General features: G+C 38.9%; 1 protein-coding gene across 1 annotated transcript in view; it reads right to left on the bottom strand.

Annotated features, from left to right (window-relative positions):
- trol (terribly reduced optic lobes) overlaps window positions 1-26661 on the bottom strand; it is a 466521-nt gene that overhangs the window by 102109 nt on the left and 337751 nt on the right. The window contains exons 50-62 of the mRNA XM_080271051.1: window positions 23232-23240; window positions 20175-20308; window positions 19625-19718; window positions 16319-16456; window positions 15894-16025; window positions 14238-14508; window positions 13147-13399; window positions 11765-11902; window positions 10863-11039; window positions 7010-7206; window positions 6375-6522; window positions 6129-6280; window positions 5270-5409 (exon numbers count right to left, since the gene is read on the bottom strand). Coding sequence (XP_080127177.1) covers window positions 5270-5409; window positions 6129-6280; window positions 6375-6522; window positions 7010-7206; window positions 10863-11039; window positions 11765-11902; window positions 13147-13399; window positions 14238-14508; window positions 15894-16025; window positions 16319-16456; window positions 19625-19718; window positions 20175-20308; window positions 23232-23240 — 1983 coding nt within the window. The remainder of the gene's footprint in view (window positions 1-5269; window positions 5410-6128; window positions 6281-6374; window positions 6523-7009; window positions 7207-10862; window positions 11040-11764; window positions 11903-13146; window positions 13400-14237; window positions 14509-15893; window positions 16026-16318; window positions 16457-19624; window positions 19719-20174; window positions 20309-23231; window positions 23241-26661) is intronic.

Genomic DNA, 26661 nt, shown 5'->3' with positions numbered 1-26661 from the left:
AGTTAGCATAAAAAAGGTATAATACAACAGAAATATTCTGACAGACTGCATTCCTTTGTGTAAACATCCCATAAAACTGCATATTATGGCAGCACCCACCTCAATGTTATGCTTTGAGCTTAGTTATCATAAAAGCTTAAAATATGCTAGTATTGTTATGAACAGCATCTGCTACTGACTAATGTTGGTATTTTAATGGATATTGTACCTTAGTGTATTAAAAAATAAAAATGTTAAATTAGTAAAATCTACATGTCAAATAAGCACTGTCGAGCCTGCTTGTTTCGGAAGAGAAGTAATACTTGTGGTAGTAAAATAAACAAAAGTGTATAAAAGAATATTATTACAATTACTAAAATGAGAGAGAGAGAGAGAGAGAGAGAGAGAGAGAGAGAGAGAGAGAGAGAGACAGATAGAGAGAGAGAGAGAGAGAGAGAGAGAGAGAGAAATAAGTCAGTAGTGACAATAGCAACATAACTGACACACACAAGGGGTTATGACTCAGTTAGTAAACACCGGAGCTGCTGCCATGGATGAACAAGTAGTGTGTTGTTCACTGATACAAGGGACATCAGAGATTGCAAAGACAGAAATTCAGAGGCACTAGAAATGTAAGAAGTGTTCATTAAATGGCTTTGACAGACATTCCAAAAAATGATGGCAGAGAACCCAAAGTTTGCAATCAGTGATAAAATGCACAAACCCTTTCTTATATCTTTTCAATATGAATGTCCGGAAGTACAGTGACTGAAAAAATTGAAACTCAGCCACCAATTCTTGGAGTGGCTGTACTATACTATAATGAACACTACATAGTATATGCAACAGTATGTGGAGAAGGACCATCTAGTACCCTACATCACACAACTGGCAAGAAGAAAATTGGTATCCAGAAAAGATAACACTGAAATGATGTTTAAAGACAAAAAGAAAATTACTACTAAAGTTATCTATATTAAACAGCTGACACGAGGAAGAAGGATGAGGGAAAAGGGAATGACACAAAGATGAAGAGAAAGTACGAATACAGTAACCTATACTGTCTCTATCGTGTAATTAAGAATTACACAGAGAAGAAAAATTAACAAATAGGGGAAAAGAGAATTAAGAACACCTATATCACCTAACCCATATAGCTGAAGAATGATACACAGAAAACAGGGTAATACAGAGATCATCTATATCATGGACCAAAGACTGACACAGAGAAGACCGTATAACAGAGATTACCTTCATCATGTACTGAAGAATGATCAAGAGAAAACAAAATAAATCATCTGTATCATGTACTGACAAATGATACATGGAAGAATAACGACGATCACCTATAACATGTAATGCTGAATGATACGCTGAAGAGAGAATAAAACAGAGGTTAAGCAGAAAATAACCACAGATCTCAAGAGCATCCAACATCATGTACTGAAGACTGATACAGAGAAAAGATTATACATCACCTATACCATGTACAAAAGAATGATAAACAGAAGAAAGACTAAAGCAGAGATGAGAAGATTACACCACAGATCTCAACAGCATCAGCCAGCCTTACCCTCGCATCCCCTCTCATCCTCATAGCTGAAGCAATCTTTGATGCCATCACAGCGGCGTGACCAAGGGTGAACCGATCCATCCAGGCAGGTGAAGGTAGTCATGCAGGTTACACTTTCTTTTTGAGGGCATATCCAAAAGGAAACAATACTCAGTCTCTACCATCACACTTCAATAAGCACAGTGGAAATTTTTCATTTCAAGATCTCATGTGTTAATATTTCAGCCAATAAACTCAATGTCGGCATCCCTACTGCCACTCCAATTGAGGAAACTGAAAATTTGAATATCTTACTGGTCCTCCATATATGACGATAGACATAAACCTTTTTGCAGTACAGTACATCTCTGACTGACCTGTCTCAAAGCCATCTGAAATATCTATCCATTGCCAGAAACCTTCATTCTGGAAGGGGTGGCCACTAACATATCGCCTTCATGTCACCAGTCCTACACCATCAGGCTACCCCCATCTAACTCACATCATCCACACCATTCCAGGATACCCTAACACTCCAACACATCTGCATCAACACCAAAATATACTCAGACTTCTTCATTTGTCTGTCTCTCACCAAGTAACTCCACATACTTCTCACAAATAACTTCTTCCAAACTTCCTCATCTGTCTGTCCCTCTCCAAGTAACTCCACATGCTTCTTGCAAATAAATTCTTTCTTCTCCTCCCACATTTTGATCTGTGTCATTTCAAGAAACCCAAAGACGAAAGAACCTAAACATAAGATCAGGGATGAACTCTACTGCACTAATTCACGGATGGGTTGCACCATCACACAAAATTAATATCAGCACAATCAGTAGGAATGCTGACAGCATTTTAAGCTGTGCAAAATGTAACACCAAGTTTATGTTAATATATGCTAAAAAACAAAAAGCAATGGTAATGTGACCAGAGGAAGCCTGACTTGCCACCAAATGCTAAAAACAAAATGCTAATTTAAAGGAGTAGAAATGTACAATTAATTACATCAAAAACATGAACAAGCATTCATGATTACAGAACAAACCTCATATACAGAAATTAATCTTCATTAATTGTAGCTTGCTGCTACAACAATTCCCAATTATTTACAGGACTATGGTATATGCAATAAACATACAAAACAACTCCTTTAAATAACAGAAACTACAGAAAAAGAAAATACATGCCCATTTAATATAAGCTACAAAGTTTTCACCTTCCCATGCACAACACCAAAGCTATAAAGGAAAAACTTTCAGATAAAAAAAACTATAAAATATTCATCATATTAAAACAAAGCCATATTTTGCAATGAACTGGCAGGCCTCTCTCCAAGCACTGTGCTTCTGAAAACTTAAGCTTCATTATAAGTGTGATCAACACATGCATTTCAACTGCATATACTGCATAATACTGTATACAGAGTGACAAATAAACAGTGCTCCACTAGAAACTCCCGTGGTCTTAGGTGTAGCAGGGATGGCTCACTTGGCTAGTGTGGGCATGGGTATGGCAGTGGGAGTAGGAAAGGAATAAATGATGCAGGGTAGATATTGATAACACCGCTGACTAAGCCATCCCCACAACACACCACAAATTGTCCACTCAAGGGGAAGTGGAGTGTTGTATGTGCGTCACCCTGTATAACAGCCCAGTGTCAAAATCTGGCATGCTGCAAAACACTCCTATTCAGTGCAATATTCTAATGGCCTGTATTCTAAGCAGCATTGAGAGATTTCATATCATGTCTTCCTTAGTGATTTATTCAAAATTTTACACTTCTAATAGCAGCTCACCATGCTGCTTGATCTCTAACCACCTCTCTGTTCAAGGATGAGGGGCTGAACAGAGATGTTGCCAGAGATCAAACAGCACAGAAAGTTGTTATTACACAACCAAGGCTGATGCAGGCAAACATGTTGGGCCTTTCTAATGAATGAACAAACTAATCACACCTCAATATCCTCATCCCTGTATAAGTTATTGATGCAAACTATGCCAATACTAAAAATGACATACAGTAAATAGCTTGTAAGAGATGCTAAGAAATAATATGCAATGCAAATTGGTTTATTCTGCACATTACACCTCAATATCCTCATGTATGTTACTTAAGTGAATTATGTCAATATCAAAATGACATAAATAACATACAAGAAAATACTGTATTATGGAGTAATAAGCATTGTGCATCACAAAGGAAGAGATGTTACAAAGCTACTGTGCCATTTTGAACAAGACCATATCATAACAGTGCATCCAGTACGAACCATATTCATTACTGTAGAAATAAATTTAACATTTCAAAAGTCTGCATGCATACCATCACAACTGCATGCAGGTAGTCCATACTGTAAGGTGGTCATTTGTCATAATCAGATAGGGATCAATTTCTTTTCCTCTTCCAGGGCCAAACTCTGTCAGCATGATTATCAACAGTTCTTGAATACTCGATCCAGGTCAAGCTGACCAGTCGGAATATGGTCATAGCACTGTTCCAATGAGAAGCAGGAAGGTACGGTACAACAGATAAATATCAACTCACTGAACACAGATGAACTGGGTATGCTTTGTATCACTTTACATGACCATGTAAATGCTTGCAAACATTCTGAGTTCAACATGCACAGTATTCCTGAAGATGGCTGAAAGTTTACCAAAGACTGTTAAGTACCAGGTTTCTTCATCTGATGCATAAATATACAGACATGTTTCTATTTCTCTGTACCAAGTACTTTGAGTACTACTTTCATTCTTGTTCTCTGCTGATGTTCCAGTCAAGTACTTTAGGTACTGTATTCACCCTTGTTTTCTGCTGATGTTCTGGCCTTCATATAAGATAAATGTTTTTCTTCACAGCACTTTGCTTCAGCTACTGGCCTTCGACCTGTTGCATATCAAACAATTCTTGTGTCGCATATGAAGGGTTAATTACAGTATTAGGGTGATCAATAGCTCTCATCCTCACTATCACATTCACAAAGCTTATGGATCTCCCTCACTTGTGTATCTTGTGAGATAAATTTCCACTGAAATCCTTTAGTGCTGAATTAAAAAATGCAAGTATGCAAACTATAATTTTACACAAAAAACAATATTACCCACCTGAAACTGAAAACATTAAAGCAGTACACATTATGATTCAATGGAATTACAGTAATATATCTGACAGGGGATTATGGCTGTTGTTGCTGATCAACCCATCTGTCTGGCCAAGTAGACTTATTATGCAACAGAAGCAGGTACTTCTCCCACATACAAGACACCATTAAGGAAAATATTCTTGGTGGCATGGGAGGCTCAGTAGCACCTATTCTTTAGCAGTTCAATTTGTACACCTTAATATTCCCTTGTATGATATTTATATGGTTTAGATACTGACATACTTTGCATCAGTAATATACATGAGAATACTGGACTGAGATGTACAAAAAAAAAAAATGCCATGGAAAGGTGCTACAAAATCTCCAAAGCCACTTAGAATATGACCCCATGATATATGTTGAGAATAGTAACAGAAGTGGAATTGCTGCTGATATTCATGCCTCCTAACCTCAGTACGAATAAATATGATAATATATAACTCAATGAGAAATATATAATGGGAGCAGATATGGCCTGAGTATATCCTTCAAATAAAACACTTAATGTGTGTGGAGCAAAGTAACAGATTAGTAGTAAGAGAAGTGGCACAGTTGATATCTGTGCCTCTTACCCCCTGTCTGCATCACCCACCTGGTTTGCAAGTGTCACCGGGTAAGCTTGGGTTTCCGGTATATCCAGGGGCACAGTATTCACACCGCCGTCCTTGGTAACCCTGCTGGCAATCACACGTCACCTGTCCATCATTGGCCAAGTAGCATGACGTGGAGAACCTACATGAGAGAGAGAGTAGGAGAGCATGTGAGGAAGAGTGGTGAGTTATGAGAGAAGGATTTGTTGGCCAAGTTGCATGATGTGTGAAACTCGTATGAGAAAGAAGGTATGACAGCACAGTGTGTTACGGGAGGAGAGCTTGTTTATGATAAAGAAAGTGGGACAGCATTAGACAAAAGGCGGTGTTTCATAGGAGAAGAGGAGGAATTATTGGCCAAGTGGCACGATATGGAAAACCTACATGAGGGATGAAGTGGTAGAGCATATTATGAAAGAGTGGTGTCTTGTAGGAGGAGAGATTCTCGCTACCTTGTAAAAATATCCTCTAAAATGGTGCTTGTTCAAACTTCAGGCACCCAAGAGACACGCTACAAGAATATGAAAACAGGATAATATTTAGTATAATGAGGAAAACATGGAAAAAAACAGGAAAAAAAAGGGGAAACTATTAGAATGATGAGGAAAACATGGGGCATAAAATGACTGGATGATGGATGGATAGGCTGACAGGAAAACATAAATGAAATGACAAATATTCCTCAGACTGGAGCTTGTCCAGATCTCAGGCAGAGAATCACGCAAACAACAAAAATGTGAAAAAATGACAGTATGCCTTTTAAAATTTGAAGAATATGATATTTAAACTCTAAACTAATGCAATATCAAGAAACGAAAAGAAGAGGAGAGAGAGAGAGAGAGAGAGAGAGAAATTCCCTACTGGTTGTTAGGTGTGGTAAGAGGGCAGGGGCATGGCAGGCAGTCGATTCCATTGGCCGGGTCTCCATACTCATTCGGGCCACACACGACGTCCGGCACACAGCGACCCAACCACTGTCCACTCTCTATACGTCGGTAACCAGGGGAGCATTCCTGAAAGAAGGAGATGACACATATAAAATTAAAAACACATCCCTAACCTTAGTGGGTTAATACAAATGACATGAAACACTATACACAGTCCTACCTGGCAAGACAAGCCAAAATAGCCTTCAGGGCAGCGGCACTCTTCCACAAACACGGCTCGACCCTGTCCAGTATTTGAGAGAACGGCCGTGTCCATCTGCACATCACTCAGTGTGGTATTTACAAACAAACCATCATTGTACAGAGCCCTGCAATGAAATACAATGTGCTATTTTATCAAAACTTGAATGAATTCCTAAAGCACTGTCTTAAATATAGGAGAAGAATGCTTTAATTAACATGACCATCTCATTACATCATTACAACCAAGTTACAAATTATAATTCAACAAAATACAGTACTGTGCCTGTTATCAGAAGTTAGTCAGACTCCAGTATTCAACATTTTTATCTATGTATCCTTTCTGTTCCCTGGTGCTATATTTTAACTTTTAAACTCATCCTGGTGGACAGATTTTACTTCTACCTATCTACCTATAGCCAGTCACTTTAATCCTGTAAGGGGTGGCCACACACAAATTGCCTCCATGTCACCCTGTCCTCTATCATTTAGCTGCCCACCCTCCAACTCACACCTCCCTCTCTCATATATCTCCACTCCATCCCTCCATTAATTAGGGACTCTCATAGGAAACGTTTCTCATATCTGCAACTGTAAATGTGATTGTGGTCTAACCTAATGAGAATGTATTGTAAATCTTCAAGTGCCATCATTATCTCCTCCCTGCTGGCAGGCTCTAGAGGCTGGACGGAACTGCCTCGCTGAACCACTCGTTTAAACCACTGGCCTCTATTAAATGGCACATCCACTTGATTTATGATGTCTGGCCTGAAGTCACCATCACGTACATGCATCAGTGTAACGTTGTTTCCCTGCAAGATCGTTACCAAGCTGAATCACTTATATAAATGGGAAGGTATGCACATGTTGCTGTTGTTTTTATTGCATTCTCAGGCTTATCTCAATATGAACCTCTTCAACATCTCTTTCTTATCATATTACATCATAATATTTTCTTGCACGATGTTTATGCCTTCAGTATTAGTAGCAGTTGCAACCCAGGTTCATATGAATGTGAATCTGGACTGCAGGCTGAAATTGTTCCTTTCCTGATGCCCACCATCCTCTCTTCTAAGGGACAGGAGGGAACTGGGTGATGTTCATACAACTGGACATTTCCACTGCCACACTTACATCAGTGCCACCACACGAAGGGTTCCCTCTTTGGCACCTGTTTCTGTCTTTACAGTACTAATACAGAGTGGGAAAACACATACAAGAGATTATCTATGTGGTATATACAGAAATAATAAATTGGTAAGGAAAAGGTGACAGAAAGCCTCCTTGGCTTAAGAGAATATGGGACTGAGTGTAGTATAGTTGGTGAAATGAGGAGGGCTGAATGATATGCAGCAGCAATACTAGTTGTAACCCCAGCTTCATCTGAAATGTGAACCCAGTGGACTGCAGGCTAAAGTTGCCTCCCCCCCCTCCTCCTCCTGCAGTCCATCCTCCTCCCATTGGGGGATAAAGTAGATGAAGGATGTTTGTAAAGTGAGGAAGTTGAGCTGCCTGGTAATATCAGTGCCACCACATGAAGGCATCCCTATCCAGCACCAAGCAGTAAAATCCAAGTACAGTATCAAATTCATAAATCAAAAGCAACATTTGAGAGTTCAGTCATATGAATCAACAAAACAATATTTAAACAGCAACTTCATCTAGCCTACTAATCACTTCAGAGAAAGCATTTAATAATCTCTTTCCTTTAATTGGTAAAAACACTCAATGGTAATGAAATGCATAAATCTAGTACAGTGGAATCTCCTAAATCGTGGTCTTATGAGACTGGGCTCATAACGCTATATGAGAATTTCGCGATTTTATCTTACGGGAAAAATTGCTTATGAGTCTGTCATTTTGGAAAAGTTGCTCCCCTCACCCCCAAACCGACATCAAACTGGTCACTAGAGAACTCTAACAACTTGGAAAAAAAATTAGTAAAGCATTTAATGGAGATGAACAATATTGTAAGATTCTTACCTGAGTATGACTGAAGACATTGCTTGAATGAATGGGGGATGAGGGAGGGGTTTTTGAATAAATGGGGGATGGGGGAGGGGTTCCTCCTTATTGCACCTAACTCCTGGCAGTAAATTAACATTTGCTTCTTTTTCTTCCCCTTCCTCAAAGAAGTTAGGCTTAGGAGGGTTATGATTAGCCATGGCAAAACTGGGCAGGCAAACAGGGGAAAAAAAAAATCCTCTCATACACCACACTGGAACCACACACCGTCAACAGAGACAATGCACGAGCACAAGCCAGGTGGTGGGGCTCTTGCGTGCGCGCCCTTCATGCTTAGTGTGGGAGGGAAGCACTGTGATTGGCTTAGAGTAAGTGCTATGCTTGAGTATCATTGGTTTAGTAATTAATAGATACCCTATAGAAAGAAAGACTGGACAGCCAATATTTTTCAGCTGCTTGCCGATTGGCTGACTGACATGGTGGCATTTTGGTGCAAACACCTCACAGCCTGGGTGTTGGCTGACTGCTGATTAATATGGAAATACATCTCGCCACCTACTGTGATGAATGATTGGTTGATGAATAAAATAATGCTTTAATTATAGTATATTTTGTTAATTTGAGCTACAGATTATTTCTGTTTTAATCCTCATCTCTACATATGTACACAGTGAGATAACTGGCGAATTATACAGTAGAAGTCCGATTTTTCGGCATCTATGGGACCAGGCAAGTGCCGAAATATCAAAATTGCCGAATTATCGAAAACCCTACCCACTCAGTACCTTATATGTTTCGGTGAACACTATCATCATTACTCATATCATTACAAATGTGTTTGGAGAGAGTACTGTATACTGTTTGATACTGTACAATACTGTAATGAATACAGTACTATACATGAATATGAAAAATAAAGAAATTAGTGAACATACTGTATATAAATGTAATGGTACAGTAGGCCTACAAGTTCACATGCACTTACCTAAACTTATAGTAGGTTCCTTATTTACATATGTACAATAGAAGGGGTTGATTGGAGTCTGCTACTGCTGGAAGAAGTCCACATCTTATGTGTACGCTTCTTGCTAACACCAGTTAACTTTCCACACGTGGAGGCCATTTTCAAAGCACGCAGAAGATGTTTATACTGTTCACAACACACGGCTGGTCCACTCAGGTGTTACAAAGCTCCTGTCTGATGTTACGGTGCTTACAGCACACTCGAATAGTAATTTCAGAGGTATTTCGGTACGAAGTTCACAAAGCACACAGAAGAATCAAGAGAAGTCGGCAGCAGCACGGCAACAACTCAGAAGAATGGCGGAAGAATGGTGAAACAGATTCTCTTTCCCATGCTAGACTCACTACATGTTTGTCCTCTCTTTATGCTATAGGAGAAAGAGCTAGCCTCTGAGCTTCATGGCAGTGGTAGATTCGTTCCATCACTTTCACTATCTCACTCATTAAGGCGGGTAAAGGCGGGTAGCTAGCTGGCGAGCCTCATGGAGAATTTCAAGACTGACGAAAAAAATCGGAGAATCTGCCGAACGATCGGAGATTTTCGTAAATGGGACTATTTCTCAAAACTGCCGAAATGTCAGATTTGCCGGGGAATTGGATGCCGAAATATTGGACTTTTACTGTAATGCTGACAAACCAAACTACTGGTAGCTGCAAAATGGGGGTGGTGCTGTGTTCTTTTACTGGTGCTTTTTGCTCTTCTCAATGGTTTGATTGTGCTGTACTTGGGTGTAGTAACACTCATGGACCTTCCATGTGAATTTTCACTCTCTTGTGATCCACCAAGAAGGAAATTATGAGATATTAAGGTGAAGAAAGTGAGGTGGTCTGTGTGGGTCGCTGGCTTTGCTGGGCAAGTTTTATTTGACTCACATCCACACAGGGAGGTAAACCATGATAATATCCCGATGGAAACCACTTTTCCACAATTATGGATATCAAGAACAACAATCTTTACATTCAACCAAAACTCCATCAAAGTTAAAAACCACAGGCAAAATAAGTAAACACTGCTGGTGTTAAACGATCTGTCATTGTCTGGCAACTCGTCCCATATCTTTACAGGCTTCAAAATTAGCCTACCTGATACAGAGAGGAAAATTTCATTTTTATGTAGCTTTACCTATTAAGACACCACCACTGGTGTAAACAAAGCATAACAGATGCTCAAAAACGCATGGGAAAAACTTCACTTCTGAGGCTGCAATCACGAAATGTGTATAATTTCTGTGAATCACTGATGTTGCAAACAGTTGCATGATGTTGCCGCATATTGTGAATTCGCTGTTGAGAATTGTGCCATGTAGGAGATTCCACTGTAGTTAAAAATGACAAGAAAGACAAGATGACATAACAAGAGAAGTGACCAAAATGGAATAATGATAGAATATGAAAGACAGAGAGAGAGAGACAGAAACTGAAACAGAGGTGGAAAAGTGATTGGAGGAAGAGAAATAAACAGCAAACATAGCATATGCACCCTAATGATGACGTCTGGGCCATACACATCCTGGGCAGCTCCTATGGTCTCATATACAATCTTGTAGCGCAGGTAGCCACCATATGCTGTCAGCTGTTCTCCTTTGTGGCTATCCGGCAAAGAGAAGTACACCAGCAAGTCACTGGGTCCACCTAGCTTCGATCGATCCACATTCAGCTGTAACAAAGAGCACATAACTACAGTATAGCACAATGGTTAACCAGACAAAGACTGCTAACTTCTTTCTGAATAATAATAATCATTCATCGTCATCCGAACCTCCTTTCCCACCCTAGGGCAGGGTGAGGAGTTGTGACATCCAGACAGCCCAAATTTGCCCAATCTAATGGGCCATGCTTCCATTCACTCGTCATTCAAGTCCCCGGAATCCTGGCTCTATTGGATACGCCAAAAACATTCACCACGTTCTGTAGCTTCATATAAGCGTATCCGACAGTCAAGCCGGATGCTGTCACATTAAAAAGGGGTGCCAAATCCCTGATCATGCACTTCTCCTCACAATATTCATCCAGCCAGCTTGATCTCTTGTCAGTTCACTAGCCTCACCGACTTCCAAACCTCTCTTCCTCACACACTCATCCACCATATATCTCTTGGCCTACCTTGCCCCCCCTCCCTCCTTCAAATTCGATCAGATATACCTTTTTCACCACTCTATAATAATTATAATAATAATAATAATAATAATAATAATAATTATAGTCATCGTCATCATCACTGCCATCACCATCGTCATCACCATCACCATCATCATCATTATCACCATCATTATCACTGCCATCACCAACATGCTGATGATCATCATCATGGCAGCTCTCTTTCCCCTTCCAGCACCAGAATACAGCTCTTAAATCTATAAGACAAACAGTAAAGTATCGTACCCTGGTAACTGTAGCGTTAATGGGGCGAACATTGCGTGATGGGAGTGGATACTGCCTGGCTCGGATGACATAGTTCCCTTGGATTTGGTCCTGATTCACTCCTACCAGTGTGTAGGCATCAGTCTGTGGTGGTGGCAGCTGTGGAACAGATGGTTATACTGATAAAAGTTGTAAGTATACATGAAGAGTGAAATTATTACTTAAATTTCAACTGTTTTTATATGTACTTCTTTTAAATCATAAGAAAGTCTCATTAAAATGGCAGATAAAAAGATAACCAGAAAGAACATGGAACAGGGATGGAGGAAAGGCTCAGATGATAAAGCATGGCAATATAAAAGGAGTAAATAAAACAAAATGAAATGATGTCATGCTCTCTCTTCATGAATCCCTATTTTGAGGCTGGCCATGGTACAGCTGATATCTTTTATGGACTGGAAGCTAAACTATGTGCCAAAACTAGCTAATTACTTCCCAACAGTTGATGGCAACAATATGAAAATTTCAGCCTGGACTTTGACTCTATTTGTGCTTGAACATTTCCTGCCTGAGACTTTTGATTGTGACTATAGTATCTTATCCTCATTTGGCCAAGATTTTCATCCTTTTGCAGCTTATTCGACAGCGTTCAGTGGCAGCAAATGCAATGCTACGGCTCTGAATCCTTTCCATAGCGTTTTTTTTAGGACTAGCATCATAGTATACAATTAATCTGTTGTTAAAACTCAGTATTCAAGAACAAGAGTTCACAATCTTAGGCCACTATTGGGTAAAAGGAATATAGTCACTAAGTTTGTAACCATATTTCTTTCTTGAGGTAGTAAATCCCAGGGTCGATGGTAGCCAGCAATCTACTTAACACCTAGTTAATTATCGGTAACTTAAAATATATCAATAATTTAAAATATCTTACCATGACAGCATGGTAAACTTTGGTTTACACCTGTCATAAAGTGGTTTGTGGCCCTGAAGCAACAGCACCTGAGGTACTCCAAGGGTGAGACAGAGACATGACTGAACAGTGGTGGGTCAGACATGACTACCATTACCAGTAACCTAAATCATCTTGCCATAACCACACACTAATTTGGCCTTTACTTATGTGATAAAGTGGGCAGTGAAGTAGCATGGCTACACATAACTTTGATCCATACTTGTGTGATGAAGTGGTCTGTGAGGCACCACGAGCACACAAAACTTTGGTTTGCACCTGCATGACAAAGTGGTCAGGGACGCACCGTGACCATACACAACTTTGGTTCATGTACTGTATGTGCAATTAAGCAGCCAGTGCAGTACCACAACCTTACACAACTTTGGTGCAAGCACATGTAATTAACCAGTGCAGTTCCCTAACCTTACAGTTAAACTTTGATCTGTACCTGTGAGATAAAGCGGTCGGTTGAGTAGCACTGGTCTGTGGCCCCAAAGCAAAAGCAGTTGAGGCATTCTTGGGGTGAGACAGCACCAGCATTGAACTGTGGTGGATGACAGGCAGGATTCCCACCCGTCACCTGTACGATGGCATCTGGCTGGGCAAACACGGATCCCTGGCTGTTGATTGCCTCACAGGAATATGCTCCCTGATCTGTGGGCCGGGCATCGGGACACACAAGGGTACCTCGTCCACCCTCACTGATGTTTGATGGAGAAAGAAAACTTAGATAGTATCAGAACCAGAAGTACTGTATGACTCTTAATGGGAAGACTCTAAATAATTCCTTCAATTAACTGGGATGCACAAAGGTTCCTTATACATCCACACTGATTCTAGAAGGTGAAAAATCTGAAAGTACTGTACAGTCATTAGTGGGAAGAGCCTAACATATAATTCTTTCAATTATGCCCCTCAACACAATTTTCCTTCAATTAATCTGTGAACGGGGCATTTGGATCCACTCTCACTGATGTTGGATGGTGAAACAAGCATTATATCAGAACCAAAAGTAATACACAATACTATCAAATATGCACTACACACATTAATCACATTTTTCAATTAATCCTCCTTGGTCTCTGCCTAAGCACTGGAACATGCTACAGTTCCTCATCTATTCACAACGATGTAAGAAAGTGAAAGAAAACTTACATCTGAGCCAAAATACATCTTTTACTGAGTAGAATCTAGCATATTTTTCTTTTACTGACTGGCTTTTTTATATTCTAAAAATTTTGACTACTCAGCCTGGAAATGCTCAATGTGCAATACAGCCAAAGGAATTCCAATTCATGTGAGAAATACACCAAAATATTGAGTAAAAAATGGAATTCTGAATAAGCTAAAAAAAAAGAAAAAAAAAAAAAACTTCTCTAGCAAATGATGCACCTTTGTATTCTCTAATGGAGATTCAATGAGATTCTTTGAAAGCATACAATCTTATCTTGTGACACACAGCTCTAATGTGAAATGATTAATTCAAAGTACAATTAATAATGATTTCCACCATCTTTTTAAGGTTAGGAGGTGACTTACCTAGTCATGCGGCATTTATCTGCAACATGACCCCAGTTCAAGCGCCATATGACAGTTGGGGTAGGTGTGCCAATGACAACACAAGTGAGGGTAATTGTCTGTGTGGCCTGTACCAAAACATTGCGAGGGGGAGGCTCTATAACAGTGGGTTTGCTGCATCCAAGTTCATCAGTTCCATCTTGGCAATCCACCTCGCCGTCGCAGTGGAATGCCTTTGGGATGCACTGGTTGCCGGTTTGGCACTCAAATTCATTGGGGTAGCATGGTGAACCTGCCATTGGGTCACCAGAGAAATAACACATCTTACTAATTATATAAAATCACAAGATTGTAGTACATCTGCTCTAACTTGATGAAGATCTCAAAGCTCTTTCAGCTCAGCTGATGACCGAACATATGGCAATCTGACTAGTATCCATGAAGACTCAATCCTATTATGTAACTAAAGATCAATGCATTTATTTAACCATGACTTACTCTTCAAGCTGAGAGGGTAATAGTACAAAAATGTGTTAAACATTAGACACTCAGCCCAGAATAATATCCTGCATCTACTCAGCTCTACAGAACATCTCAGAAGTACAAGGCTCCTTATTCAATGAGTGCCTGACTCTAATGCAGGACACTCTACCATAAAGTCATGAAAAAATATCAGTCAGTACAATAATACGGACAATTCAAATACATATCTATCTATCTATTGCCAGATGCCATAATCCCGTAAGGGGTGGCCATTTGACTTTGAGTCATTTGTTTTACAAGGAGGGGCACTAACCCTCCACCAACCCACTTGCTGACACGTAGGGAGCACGTATGGTTTGGTTATATGGTTAGCACCCAGCACTATAAATGGTTTCTTGGCTTGCAGGAAACCATTTGGCTTGTCACTCAATGTAAAGCCACCAGTAAAGGAAAGAACAGCAATAGCAATAAGAAGTGACAGGAAAGATGGGAGAAATAGGTAGAGAGGAGGGCAGGCACAGAAAACGAATGATAAAGGCTAAGGAAGAAGTAGGCAGCACTACAGCAAGTGAGTGGATGATGGTCGCCACCACCTACCACAAATCTATCTATCTGTCTATCTATCTATTGCCAGACGCCTCAATCCCGCACGAGGTGGCCACAAACAAATCGCCTCCATGTTGCCCTGTCCCCTGCCATTTCACTGCCCTGCTCCCAACTCACACACCCCCTCTCTCATATACCTCTCCCCTCCATCCCTCCATCTCATCCTCAGCCTCCCCCTCCCTCTCCCCCCCTCCATCTCATCCTCAGCCTCCCCCTCCCTCTACCCCCCTCCATCTCATCCTCAGCCTCCCCCTCCCTCTCCCCCCCTCCACCTCACTCACATACACTCTCCTCATCAGTCTCTCACCCTCCATCCTCTCCACATATATCTATCTCCAAGTTCACACAGCTAACGCTAATTTTTGCTTAGGTGGCATCGATATCTAAATAAAAATGGTGGGACTCCAGTTGTCTGACATATTTGGGAATCTAGCCTTCCTGTACTAAACTTTAGATATATGGAAAAGAGTGTATTCTGTCACACCTGCACTAATGAGATACAAATATCCAGATAACTGTGTATTTAAGGATTTAGAATCAGAAGTCAATGGGATGTGCACAGGGACATATTATACATTAATCACTAACCTGGATCCTTGGCTGGGCATGTATTTTCATCAGACTTATCACCACAATCATCATCTGAGTCACACAACCAGGTCTTCAGCACACACCGCTTATTCTCACACTGGAACTCATTGGGTTCACAGCCGAGTGGGTCTGGAATGGAGCAATAAATTAATATCAAATATAATTTTTTTCTTTTCTTTCTTTTTTCTCTTACTTTAATGCAAGATGTCCTCACCCAATTCTTACATGGGAAAAGAGGTCTACTGTAGATGATGATGATGATGATGATGATGATGATGATGATAACATTAACAATGATGATGACAACGACGACAGTGGTGATGATGATGATGATGATGATGATAATGACACCGATGATGGCGATGATGACAACAATGATGATGATGGTGACAATGATGATGACGATACAAAAGTGTACTTACTACAACGCATTTCATCCGATGCATCAGCACAGTCAAAAACGCCATCGCATACGCTGTCCTTGGGGATACACTGGCCATTCATACAAGTTGCCTCATTCAGACCACAGACTACCGGTGATGGTGTAGTTATGACCACATCTGTGAAAAAAAATACGCATATACTGTACAACCTTGTGGAAGATGGATCCCAGGCTAGGTTAGTACAGTCTAGGGTAGGATTCTCAGGCATTTACTGTAGAAGACTGATTCCTTTTTATAACTTACTATATATGTTTTTACAGGAAGAACTAGACAAGGGAAGATTTTTTCACTCCTTTCCCTGATCTTCCTGCAAAATACAGTTATAACCTGAAGTAATGTTTGTCTCATAACTAAGATTTATTTACAATGTTAGAACAGGAGACCAGGGAAGATTCGACAGACTCCTTGTTCTTACTGCGAATCAAAATCTAAATTACAGTAACTACCCACTCACAAATCATTACAAACGGAATCATGGTTGCAGTTAATGTACTTACCATTGTTTTATATTTTCTGGTTACTATTATCACCTTTTGTGGCCATTACTAAACAAATATACCAATACCATTTATTTATAAAACCTAGTCATGAAAATTTTACCATTTGCCATTCTTTGTTACTTTTTTTTTTATACTAATGTACTGTTTAGGACATGTTTTTGAGGAAACATGTATGTATGTCTGGGATAGTTGATAGTGCTGTAAGCATGGGGGTGATGTTTGCCTTGTTTGTTTACATTTATAGCAAAATAAACTTTATATTGGACATCTCCCATAATCAGGTACCCCCACAGCTTCAAAATGAGACCATAATAATATTTTTCCAACAATATTTGATGACATTATGGCAAAAATAAACTTGCACAACTATAATTCCCCACATCTCAAAACCTTCTTTTGGTGAGTCTGGTGTTCCTCCATGGAGTGCCTCATATGAAGATATGGGTACAGTATGCATACTGAAAAAAATCATTTGCACTTATATGATTCTGTAGAAGCCAAGGTAATAATAATGGAAAGTTGGTGTTCAAAGGGATCAAATTATAGTTTACTGTAGTTATCTAACAGTGCCAATCTACTATACATGTTCATAATAGCACTTACCAAAGTTCATTCCAATAAGAATGCATTGGTAATTGGAAGAAATACATAAGTTCATTAGCATTCTGTTTTATGAATGTAATAATCCATCCCCAGTCTAACTACCTACAGTCTTTGTGCAATATATTTAAACATTCAGTACATAGTAGCGGTATTATCTGGAGGAATCAGAATAACAAAGGGTTAACATTTGCTATCACAAATAAGGATTCTTTTCTGCAGGTGCTGGAGGAGCTTATGCAATGGAATACATCAGTTAAACCTATGAATGTGTTGGGGCATTATTACATTTTATTCTTGCCACTTCAAGCAACTGTATTCAACTTAAGGTCTCTAGTAGTGAGGGGGTTAATGATGTCAATCTTTAACTCCTCCACTTTAAAAAGTCTCTCCTAAGCTGAATATAACTGCTTAGTGGGAGCAAGATTAAACTAAGAAAGATGTCACTGTAATGACAGGATTGCACAGGTAAATAGTTAATTAGCCTGTTACTTTACTAGACACAATGGTAGAAAATACTTTCAGCACGGCAGAAACAGTGTTTGTACAATCAGGGACAAAAGTCTGATTACTGTTCCACTCTGTCTACTTCACATTTGGGGCATGTCGGTTACTTAATATCCTCCCTGACATAACCAATTAAAGAGACTAATCTGTGGGAAGGAGGGTATATCAGTGGAATGTGAGAAGTAGAAGGGGTACAATACTGTGTGAGTTTTTGTCCCCAACCAAACAACAACCCAAAATGATGCATGCATATATGAGAAACACTTGTGTGGAACAAATCTGGAACATCAACTATGAAAGAGCTTAAATACCTGACAAAAGAGTGTTAGTATGAACCACGATAAAGTGTCCTCCTTTGCGATCGGACATAATCACACCAGGTATCTTCTTTCTGCTTGAAAACAGTCTTGATTTTGTGGCCTTTGGGGTGGTGAGAGATTCAGAGGTAAGGGAAAGGAGGGACCAAGACTTCAGATGTGCAGGTAAGGTGGGAACAAGGGAGGAATTCTCAGAAGGGATTGTTAATGTGGCTTGGGTACTGAACAGGGCCTGAGCAGAGGGTCTGGGAGTGGAAACAGGGAAGAAGAGGCGATGGTGGAATAAGGGCTTGAGGGAGTGCAGTGGGGAAGCAGGGTCGGATTTTTCAAGCAGATTCCAATTGGGAGAGGTAGCTACGTTCCGTGCAGCATGGTTGGGAAGGGAAACAAATGATTAAACTTCAAAGCAAACAATAAGACTGTCTAACATGCTTCACCAAACATATATGGACAGTACTATCATAAGTTTACTGACTAATCAATGGACACTGGTGTTAATGTAATAATGTACACACACTGTAACAGGACAAAGTCTTTCCTTATCATTATCAAATATGTGAAAATAGGAAGTGATAAACAATTATGGTAATTTCTTTGGTTTCCACATCTGGCTAAACTGAGGTCAACAGTTATGCTCCAAAAAGCCTGCCATATAATTAACTCATGCAATATAGGGTGGCACATATACAGTATAATGCTTCTCTTCCACTCCACTGGGTGATTTCTCATGTTGTGGAAGCACCATAGGCGGCACTGTCAGTTTCTACCCTGGATCATTGCAACCCATAAACCCACACCAGCAGAATAAGCCATCCCTGGAACCCCTAAGACACTGCCAGCTGAATTTCAAGTGGAGTGCTATTTATGGACCACTATGTATGTAACCTACTCAGCAGTTAACAAAACTTAAAATATTTAATGCAACTACCAGTGCTAACTGGGTCTTTCCAAATCTAACCGCCTTTTTTTCTCCTCTTGTATTTTAATCCTTTACTTTGATGAATTCCTAGCTCATCCATCCATCCATCAACCTACGTTCTATTTCTATTTCTCCCTCTAGTAGCTATGTGCAGAATGTTTTTTGTCCTACCAGAAGGAGCCAGGATTCCAAGGTCTTGAAGAGTGTGTGAATGTGAGTGTGGCTCATTCAACTAGGAAACTCTGGTTGGCATCTCATTCTATCAATTTTTTTATGGTTCTCTGGAACCTACATCATCCCACCTTGGGGTAGGAAAGGAGGTCCGGATGATGATGATGACGAGTATTTTGGTCATTTTCTCTTACAAACATTCCTAGTTAAACACATAAAATAAATCATCCTTCCATGCATTCAGAATTGCAAGTAAATAAAGACAACTTACATGGGTTGACCTGAAGGTAGACAGATTTCCTCCTTCCAGGTGTGTTGGGTGGAACTCCCTGGGCCTCACACCAGTAGGTACCAGAATGCTCCTCCTGTATGAGTAAAAAAAATGTGTAAAAGATTAGAAAGAGAGAAAAAAAAAAAAAAAATAGGCACCACATAGGAGAGGTTGAATGATGTTCTTAATGATCTGTGCAGCTTATGATATCCCAAGAAGACTAATTTATTATCATCTGAATCCAATACTGACTATATTGTACTCTTTTTACTCTAACTTGGCCTAAAATCCCCTATGGAGAAGGGAAAGGAAGAGAGAGACATGTGAAGGTGAAGAAGAGAGAAGAAGAGACTTGTGGAGGTAGGGGGGAGGGAGGGAGAGACTTGTGGAGGTGGAGGAAAGAGAAGAAGGAAGATGAAGATGGACAATAAAGAGGAAAGAGAAGAAAGATAGAGGTGGAGGGGGAAGAGGAAGCAAGATGATGAGGTAGAGAGGCAAGAGAGGGTGAACAGGGAAAGAAAGACAGATAGCACTAGATAGTGAAACAGACCTGAATGTTTGGCATAGTAAGACGACCTCTGACATCAGTAGAACCAGGAGGCAGTGGGCGGTTGTTATCCCTGAGCCAGCGCACAGGGGCCCTGATGCTGCCCTCATCTCGGCACTGGAACACCACTTCCCTTGCTGCAAAACATTCATAGAGTCACATCTACTCTCACCAATGGATAGCTTAGAAAGAGTTAAACCTAGATACATTAATTTTATTTACACAGAATTACAAGTTTTACACAGAAAAACTATAATACAGTACACCACTTCCCTTGTTGCAAAACATAAATAAAGTCACATCTGTTATCACTAATGGATAGCTCAGGTAAGGTTATGTCTACATATATTTTTTCTTCACAGAAACAATAATTCTTAGAAAATCCATTTCTAATATGGTACAGAAGAATGCAAAATTCAGCAAAGCTATGTTGCACTTCACATGGGCAGTACCTTCCCTTAATATGAACTACAGCTACAAAACACTGTAATAATTCTGCCTGTGAGGAACTGAAGGCTGAGAAAATATCAAAAAGACTGATTTTGTAATGCTAAAACTCCATTCTTCTTCTGTGGGGAGGTTATGGAAGCCAACTTTTAACCCACTGATCTCTGGGATGTCTTTTTCACTATGTTCTTGCCATCTCTTGACAGTTTTATTCTGATACAAGTAAACCTTTTGAACTGAAATAGGATAGATACATCATTAGTATAACCCTTCAGTACAACAGGCCTTTCTTAATGTGAATAAACATATACGGAGACTGCAAGCACAAACTAAAAAGGATTCTGATTGTATTCAAAGGCATAATGAAGGCAAACTCTCCACATCCTATGACAGCACAGAAAAGGATGTGTTAACCTGCTGGTGACATTAGAAACAACAATCAGAAATTCAAAGTTACTGGAGAAGTGAAACAAATATAATAAAACATGCAATTCTGTACTGATTTTCTTTTCTTTAGGCTACATAAGGTGCTTCTTAATTTACGCAAAGTATGATATGCTGACATGTAGTAAGCCTACCCAACTGTCTACAAATAAATCAGGCAACAGCACTGAACACTAAAAAGGGAGGGGGGGGGGGGACAACAAGAGTATGCTTTTGAGGGCAGAACAATACACTTTCATTTTCTGTTTATGTCTTCATGAAGAACTATGGGTAAAGCTATTAACAAAAAAAGTTAATCTACTGTACTTTAATCAAACAAAATGACATTTCTCAACACCATATACTCTTAACAATGTTTCTGATGTTGCAATGAAATGTTTTCCTGTTTGTAATGCTATCTCAATAAACTGTGCAAATGGAAATATAATAAATATTTCTTTGTGAGTGATCAGACTGTTTCACAAAAGCATAATAACATTAAATTGTTTGTCAAGTGGCTAGAAATGCTGAAATAAATATTAACAAAAATAAAAAAGATATAAAACTAAAAATCCTCCTGGCAGCATGCAACACAAGCTGATTATTATATAGTCTTACCTTCAGTTGCTATTGAAAGCAGTAAATAAAACAGACTTATCAAATTATACACTGAAGCATGACAATTTAGGTGAATCCTTTATAATACACACACAGTATTAAAAAAAATTTATTAAGAGGCAGGTACAATGAATTTACAACTCTAAAACAGGAAACAATCTATCACAATCATTAACATATCATAGAATGTACAATTGTGGACAGTAATATCAATCCTCTTTTTAGTCAAATAGTTCTGGAACATTTACATAATATTCTGAAAAGTCTACTGATCTCCAAAAGCTGTATAACTAAGCTTCGAAAGTTATTGTTCACTGTCTTAATAACTCCTTCAGTATGATGGTGCACTTTTATATTCTATTTTTCCTACTTACAAACAATCTTCTCAAAGTTTAGGAAAAATATCTGGTTGTGGTAAGAAGATATGAATGCTATGTGTAACCCCTCAATTTTGAAATGTCTCTCCAAAGCTGTATAAAACAGTCTGAGGATAGACTATAATAAAAAATACAACATAAGATTGTGGAGGTTGTTTATCATAAGGAAGTGGATTGATCTTGATGTCCACAACAGCACACGTTAATACTGTAACATTAATGCCCTCAACCCCGTGTCTGAAAGGTCTCTTCTACGATCAACTCCTTCTATACGGAGACAATTTTTTTTCCTTAGCTTATTCTTGCTACCCCCAGTCAATCTGATTCCATTTAAGAAAGGCTTCTCATGCTGAAAGAGATTAGCAAGTGTTTTATCTAACCCCTCAAATTCAAAAAGCCTATCCTGAGGTTACTGAAATTGTCTGGAGATAGAAAGAACAAAATTTAAAAATTCATCGGCAGACAAAAGATCTTATGAAACTGTTAGGTAGTTGCCTAAATAAATAACATGATTGAGGTAGCTTTAAACCTCTTCAATACCATGATGTCATTTTAAAATTTTATTCCTGCTCCCTCCAAATTATGTTATTCAACCTGGGAAATAACTCTGGTACCAAATGGATTAATGAGGCTGTACTTAAGCCCTCCAGTTTGAAAAATCTCTTCAGAGCTGAACAGTATCATCAGATGATAGCAGGAATAAAATTAAACATACATCAAGAGACTGAATTGGTTAACCTCTTCCACATGTGAAAGACTGAGCTGAAGAGAATCATATAATCATAGCCAGAATAATATCTATGGCCTGCATTTTCCTACATGCAGGAGAGACTTCATATTATTTTTTCCTAAGTGATATATTTTGCATATGAAACCATAATACGCTCTTGTATTGTTACCTATATTGTATCAATAAATTAAAAGAGAATATTAAGGTGCAATAAGAAGGATAATTAACTTAGGAAGTGGTTAGATAGAAGCTCCTAATCAAAAGAGAATACATAACAAATTTTTGCTGTGATCCTGACTGTCAGATTTACCAGGGCTGAGTATGCACAAGAGTGTAGTGGTAGTGTCCATTGTGAGAACAAAGAATCACCTAACACAGCAATCTCTGTGACAAGAGATATTCCTCATTTAACCTTCTGACTGCTAAGATTTCTCTCAACTGGGTGCCAGAGAGGGATGCCTTCACAAGATGGGACTGATATGGACAGGCAATGGAACTATCTGATTATACAAATATCCCTCAAAATCCTCTCTATCCTTCCTATAAAACAATGATAATAATAGAAAAAAAAAAAAAAAAGGGTGGTGGACTGCATGAGGAGGGCAACTTTAGCCTGCAGTCCACAGAGTTCACATTCAGATGGGTCTAGGGTTGCAACTACTACTAATCTCTCGACTAAGCCAAATACACCTACACAGACTCAATCCGATTGGAGTGCCTTAATTCCTCACTAAACAACCAGGTGCCGTGATTTGGTTATATGGTTACCACCCAGCATCGTAAATGGTTTCCTGGTGTTCAGGAAACCATTGGCTTGTCACTCAGTGTACAGTCACCCACTGACAGAAGGAAGAAGAAAGAATGAAGGAAAGAAAGAAGGGGAAGGAAGGAAAGAAGAGAAGTAGGGGCAGGCACCTACGGGCAGCACTACATCAAGTGAGTGGATGGTGAGCACCTCCATTTATTCTGGCTAATATTATATATGTATTTTATCAGCTTAAGGATATATCTGCTTCCCAAAGAGTTAAAGATCATATAACACCATTCTCAATGGGCAGCATACCCTCTGCAATAATGGTATGATTCGTGTCTGCGATTGTACAGTATATGTGGCTTTAGGGTTGATTCTAACCTACACTGGAGATTCATTAACACCTATTTCTTGGGGATTAATTCTGCATATTACACCTTAAAATCCTCATCTATGCCAACACCTCAAAATTCTCATCTATGCCAGCACTTCGAAATTTTCATCTGTGCCACCTCCTCAATATTATTTTCTATGTCAACACCTCAACATTCTTTTCCGTGCCAAGACCTTAAAATTCTCGTCTATCCCAACACCTCAAAATTCTCATCTATGCCAAAACCTCAAATTTCTCTTCTATGCCAAAACCTCAAATTTCTCTTCTATGCCAACACCTCTCTTCCATGCCAGCACCTCAAAACTCTCTTCTATACCAACACCTCAAAATTCTCATCTATGCAAACACCTTAAAATTCTCTTCTGTGCCAATATCTCTAACCCCTCTTCTAAGCTAACACCAGAATATTCTCTTCTATGCCACTGTTTCAAACTATGCTGCTGTCAAATGATGTAAATAGCATACAGGAGAATACTCAGGTGCAGTATGCAAAATAAACTGCTAAGGAAGAGGTGTAGGAAAGCCTCTTATGTTACCTTGAATTAGGTCTAAGTTTCAGGCACATTTATGGCATATCTAAACAAGTCAAACTCCCCTAACTGACTATAATATTGTGGCACTAATATTCTTAACAACAACAGTATCAAAATATAATAAAAACTGTTACTTAAGTGCAACATAAAAGGATGGAAGTATGTGGAATGTTAAGTAGCTGGCAAGTCTAAATATGTAAAACTCTCCTAATTGTCTATAATATGGCACTACAAATTTTAAAAACATTGCCAGAATAAAACAGATATTGTTACTTAATTTCATCATAAAGTGTCAAAGATAAATAACTAGAATGACAAGCAGATGGCATTTCTACTTAAGTCAAACTCCCCCTACTGACTAGATTAGTGTGGCACTATTAACTTTAACCACAGCTGTACCAAAATATAACAGAAATTGTTACTTAAATGCAACATAATGGAATGGAGATCAGTGGAATGTCAAATAGGCGGCAAGTCTAAACAAGTCAAACTCTCCTACTACTACTGATTTCAAAAACATACCAAAATAAAACAGATATTGTTACTTGCAACATAAAGGGATGGCTAAAAATAACATGGAATGTTAAGCAGAGATGGAAGGAGTGGTGCTTATGATGATTAGAATGCTGTAAAATGATTTTCCTCAGTTTTTATCCACCTTAACCGTGGTCAAGACGATTTTACCCAGAATACTGAAGACAATACATTTTTTCATACTACTGCAATGAAGAAAACCAGCAATAACAAAACAAGCAATCAAGGAGATTTGTTGCATTTCTTCATACGAACGCAATCAAGAACACACACAATAACAAAGCAAGCGATTATGGAGGCCTGAATGTACTTTATGTAGTGAGCATACAATTCACCATGGCAGCTACTGAGAAATGTTGGGAATACCTCTTGTAACTGCTTATGAATATCCTGTAACATATTTTGAATGGAATATTATAGTGAGGTGCAGGTATATTTCAGGGTGTCTAAGAGCACAGAAAAGCATACCAGTAGTACTTGTGTTATGATATTCAACACTGACTGTATAAAGGGTATCCAGCAAAACTGTTACTTTCACTGAAGTTAGTTTGATAGTGTAGTAAAGACAGGCAGAGAGAAACAATACACGATGATGATAGTTACAAACGAGAATAGACTGGTGGATTTAATAGGACAATGTAGAAAATTCTATTTAAAAAACTAAAAAATGAGGAGCAGAAAAAAAAAAAAAAAAAAAAAAAAGCAATGTAATCAAGAGATCTCTCTATGCAGTGATCATTCCACAATGGAATTCCAAAAGACAACACGAAACAAAATGAAATGACGATGGAAAAAATGCTGTACTTCCATTCTGCAGTATGTAATGAACTACCCTTTTTTATAAAGGCCAAATATTTCCTTTAGCCTAATACTGCACTTAATATGGGGAAAAAAAAAAAAAAAGGATAAATATTGCTATGTTATTGCTACATTTCATGAACTTTTAAACCAACAATGGCAAACTACAACAGGTAACGAAATATATTTCTTATGATACAGCACGTATTTCCTTTGATCTGATAGATATTTAACCTAATAAAATGCTTTATCTTAGGAAGAAAGTCACAAGACAAAATCTTGATACATTTAAAAGTTCTAACAGTCAATCAGAGGAAATACAAGGTGGCCCATATGTAATGCTCCTGTTCCACTCTGCTGGGCAATTTCTTGTGTCTTGCAGAGACAGCTAAGTCAGTGCTAACACTGTCTACCCTGCATTACTTCTTCACTTCCAATTTCCATGGTAACACTTACACCCACACAAGTAGACTGAGCTGTCCCCACAACACATAAAATACTCCCATGTTAATTTGCATTGGAGCGTTACTTACAGGTCACTCTGTATATCATCTGGAAAAAGTGTCACGGGTGGAGGAAGTATCTTCAAGAAATGTATATAATAATCTCAATACCTGTACTTGTTTTAACCCCTTCAATGAAATGACATTTTCAATATTTCATTGTTGTTAACATCAAATGATTTTATTCAACTAGAGACAGACATCTTTTAGTGAAGAGGTTAATGAAGGCTGTATCTATCCCTTCCAGTTTGAAAAGTCTCTCCATAGCTGAATATAATCATAAATGGATGGGATGAAATAACATATAAAAATATGCCATCCTACTGAAAGTGTTAATTTCATAACTGACAGCAACTATACGTGGACTGGAATCCATAGGAAA

Source organism: Coenobita brevimanus, chromosome 44 (assembly GCF_032717465.1).
Source record: "Coenobita brevimanus isolate Jiangsu-jjx chromosome 44, ASM3271746v2, whole genome shotgun sequence".
NCBI lineage: Eukaryota > Metazoa > Arthropoda > Malacostraca > Decapoda > Coenobitidae > Coenobita > Coenobita brevimanus.
This window is presented reverse-complemented; position numbering and strand designations above follow the sequence as displayed.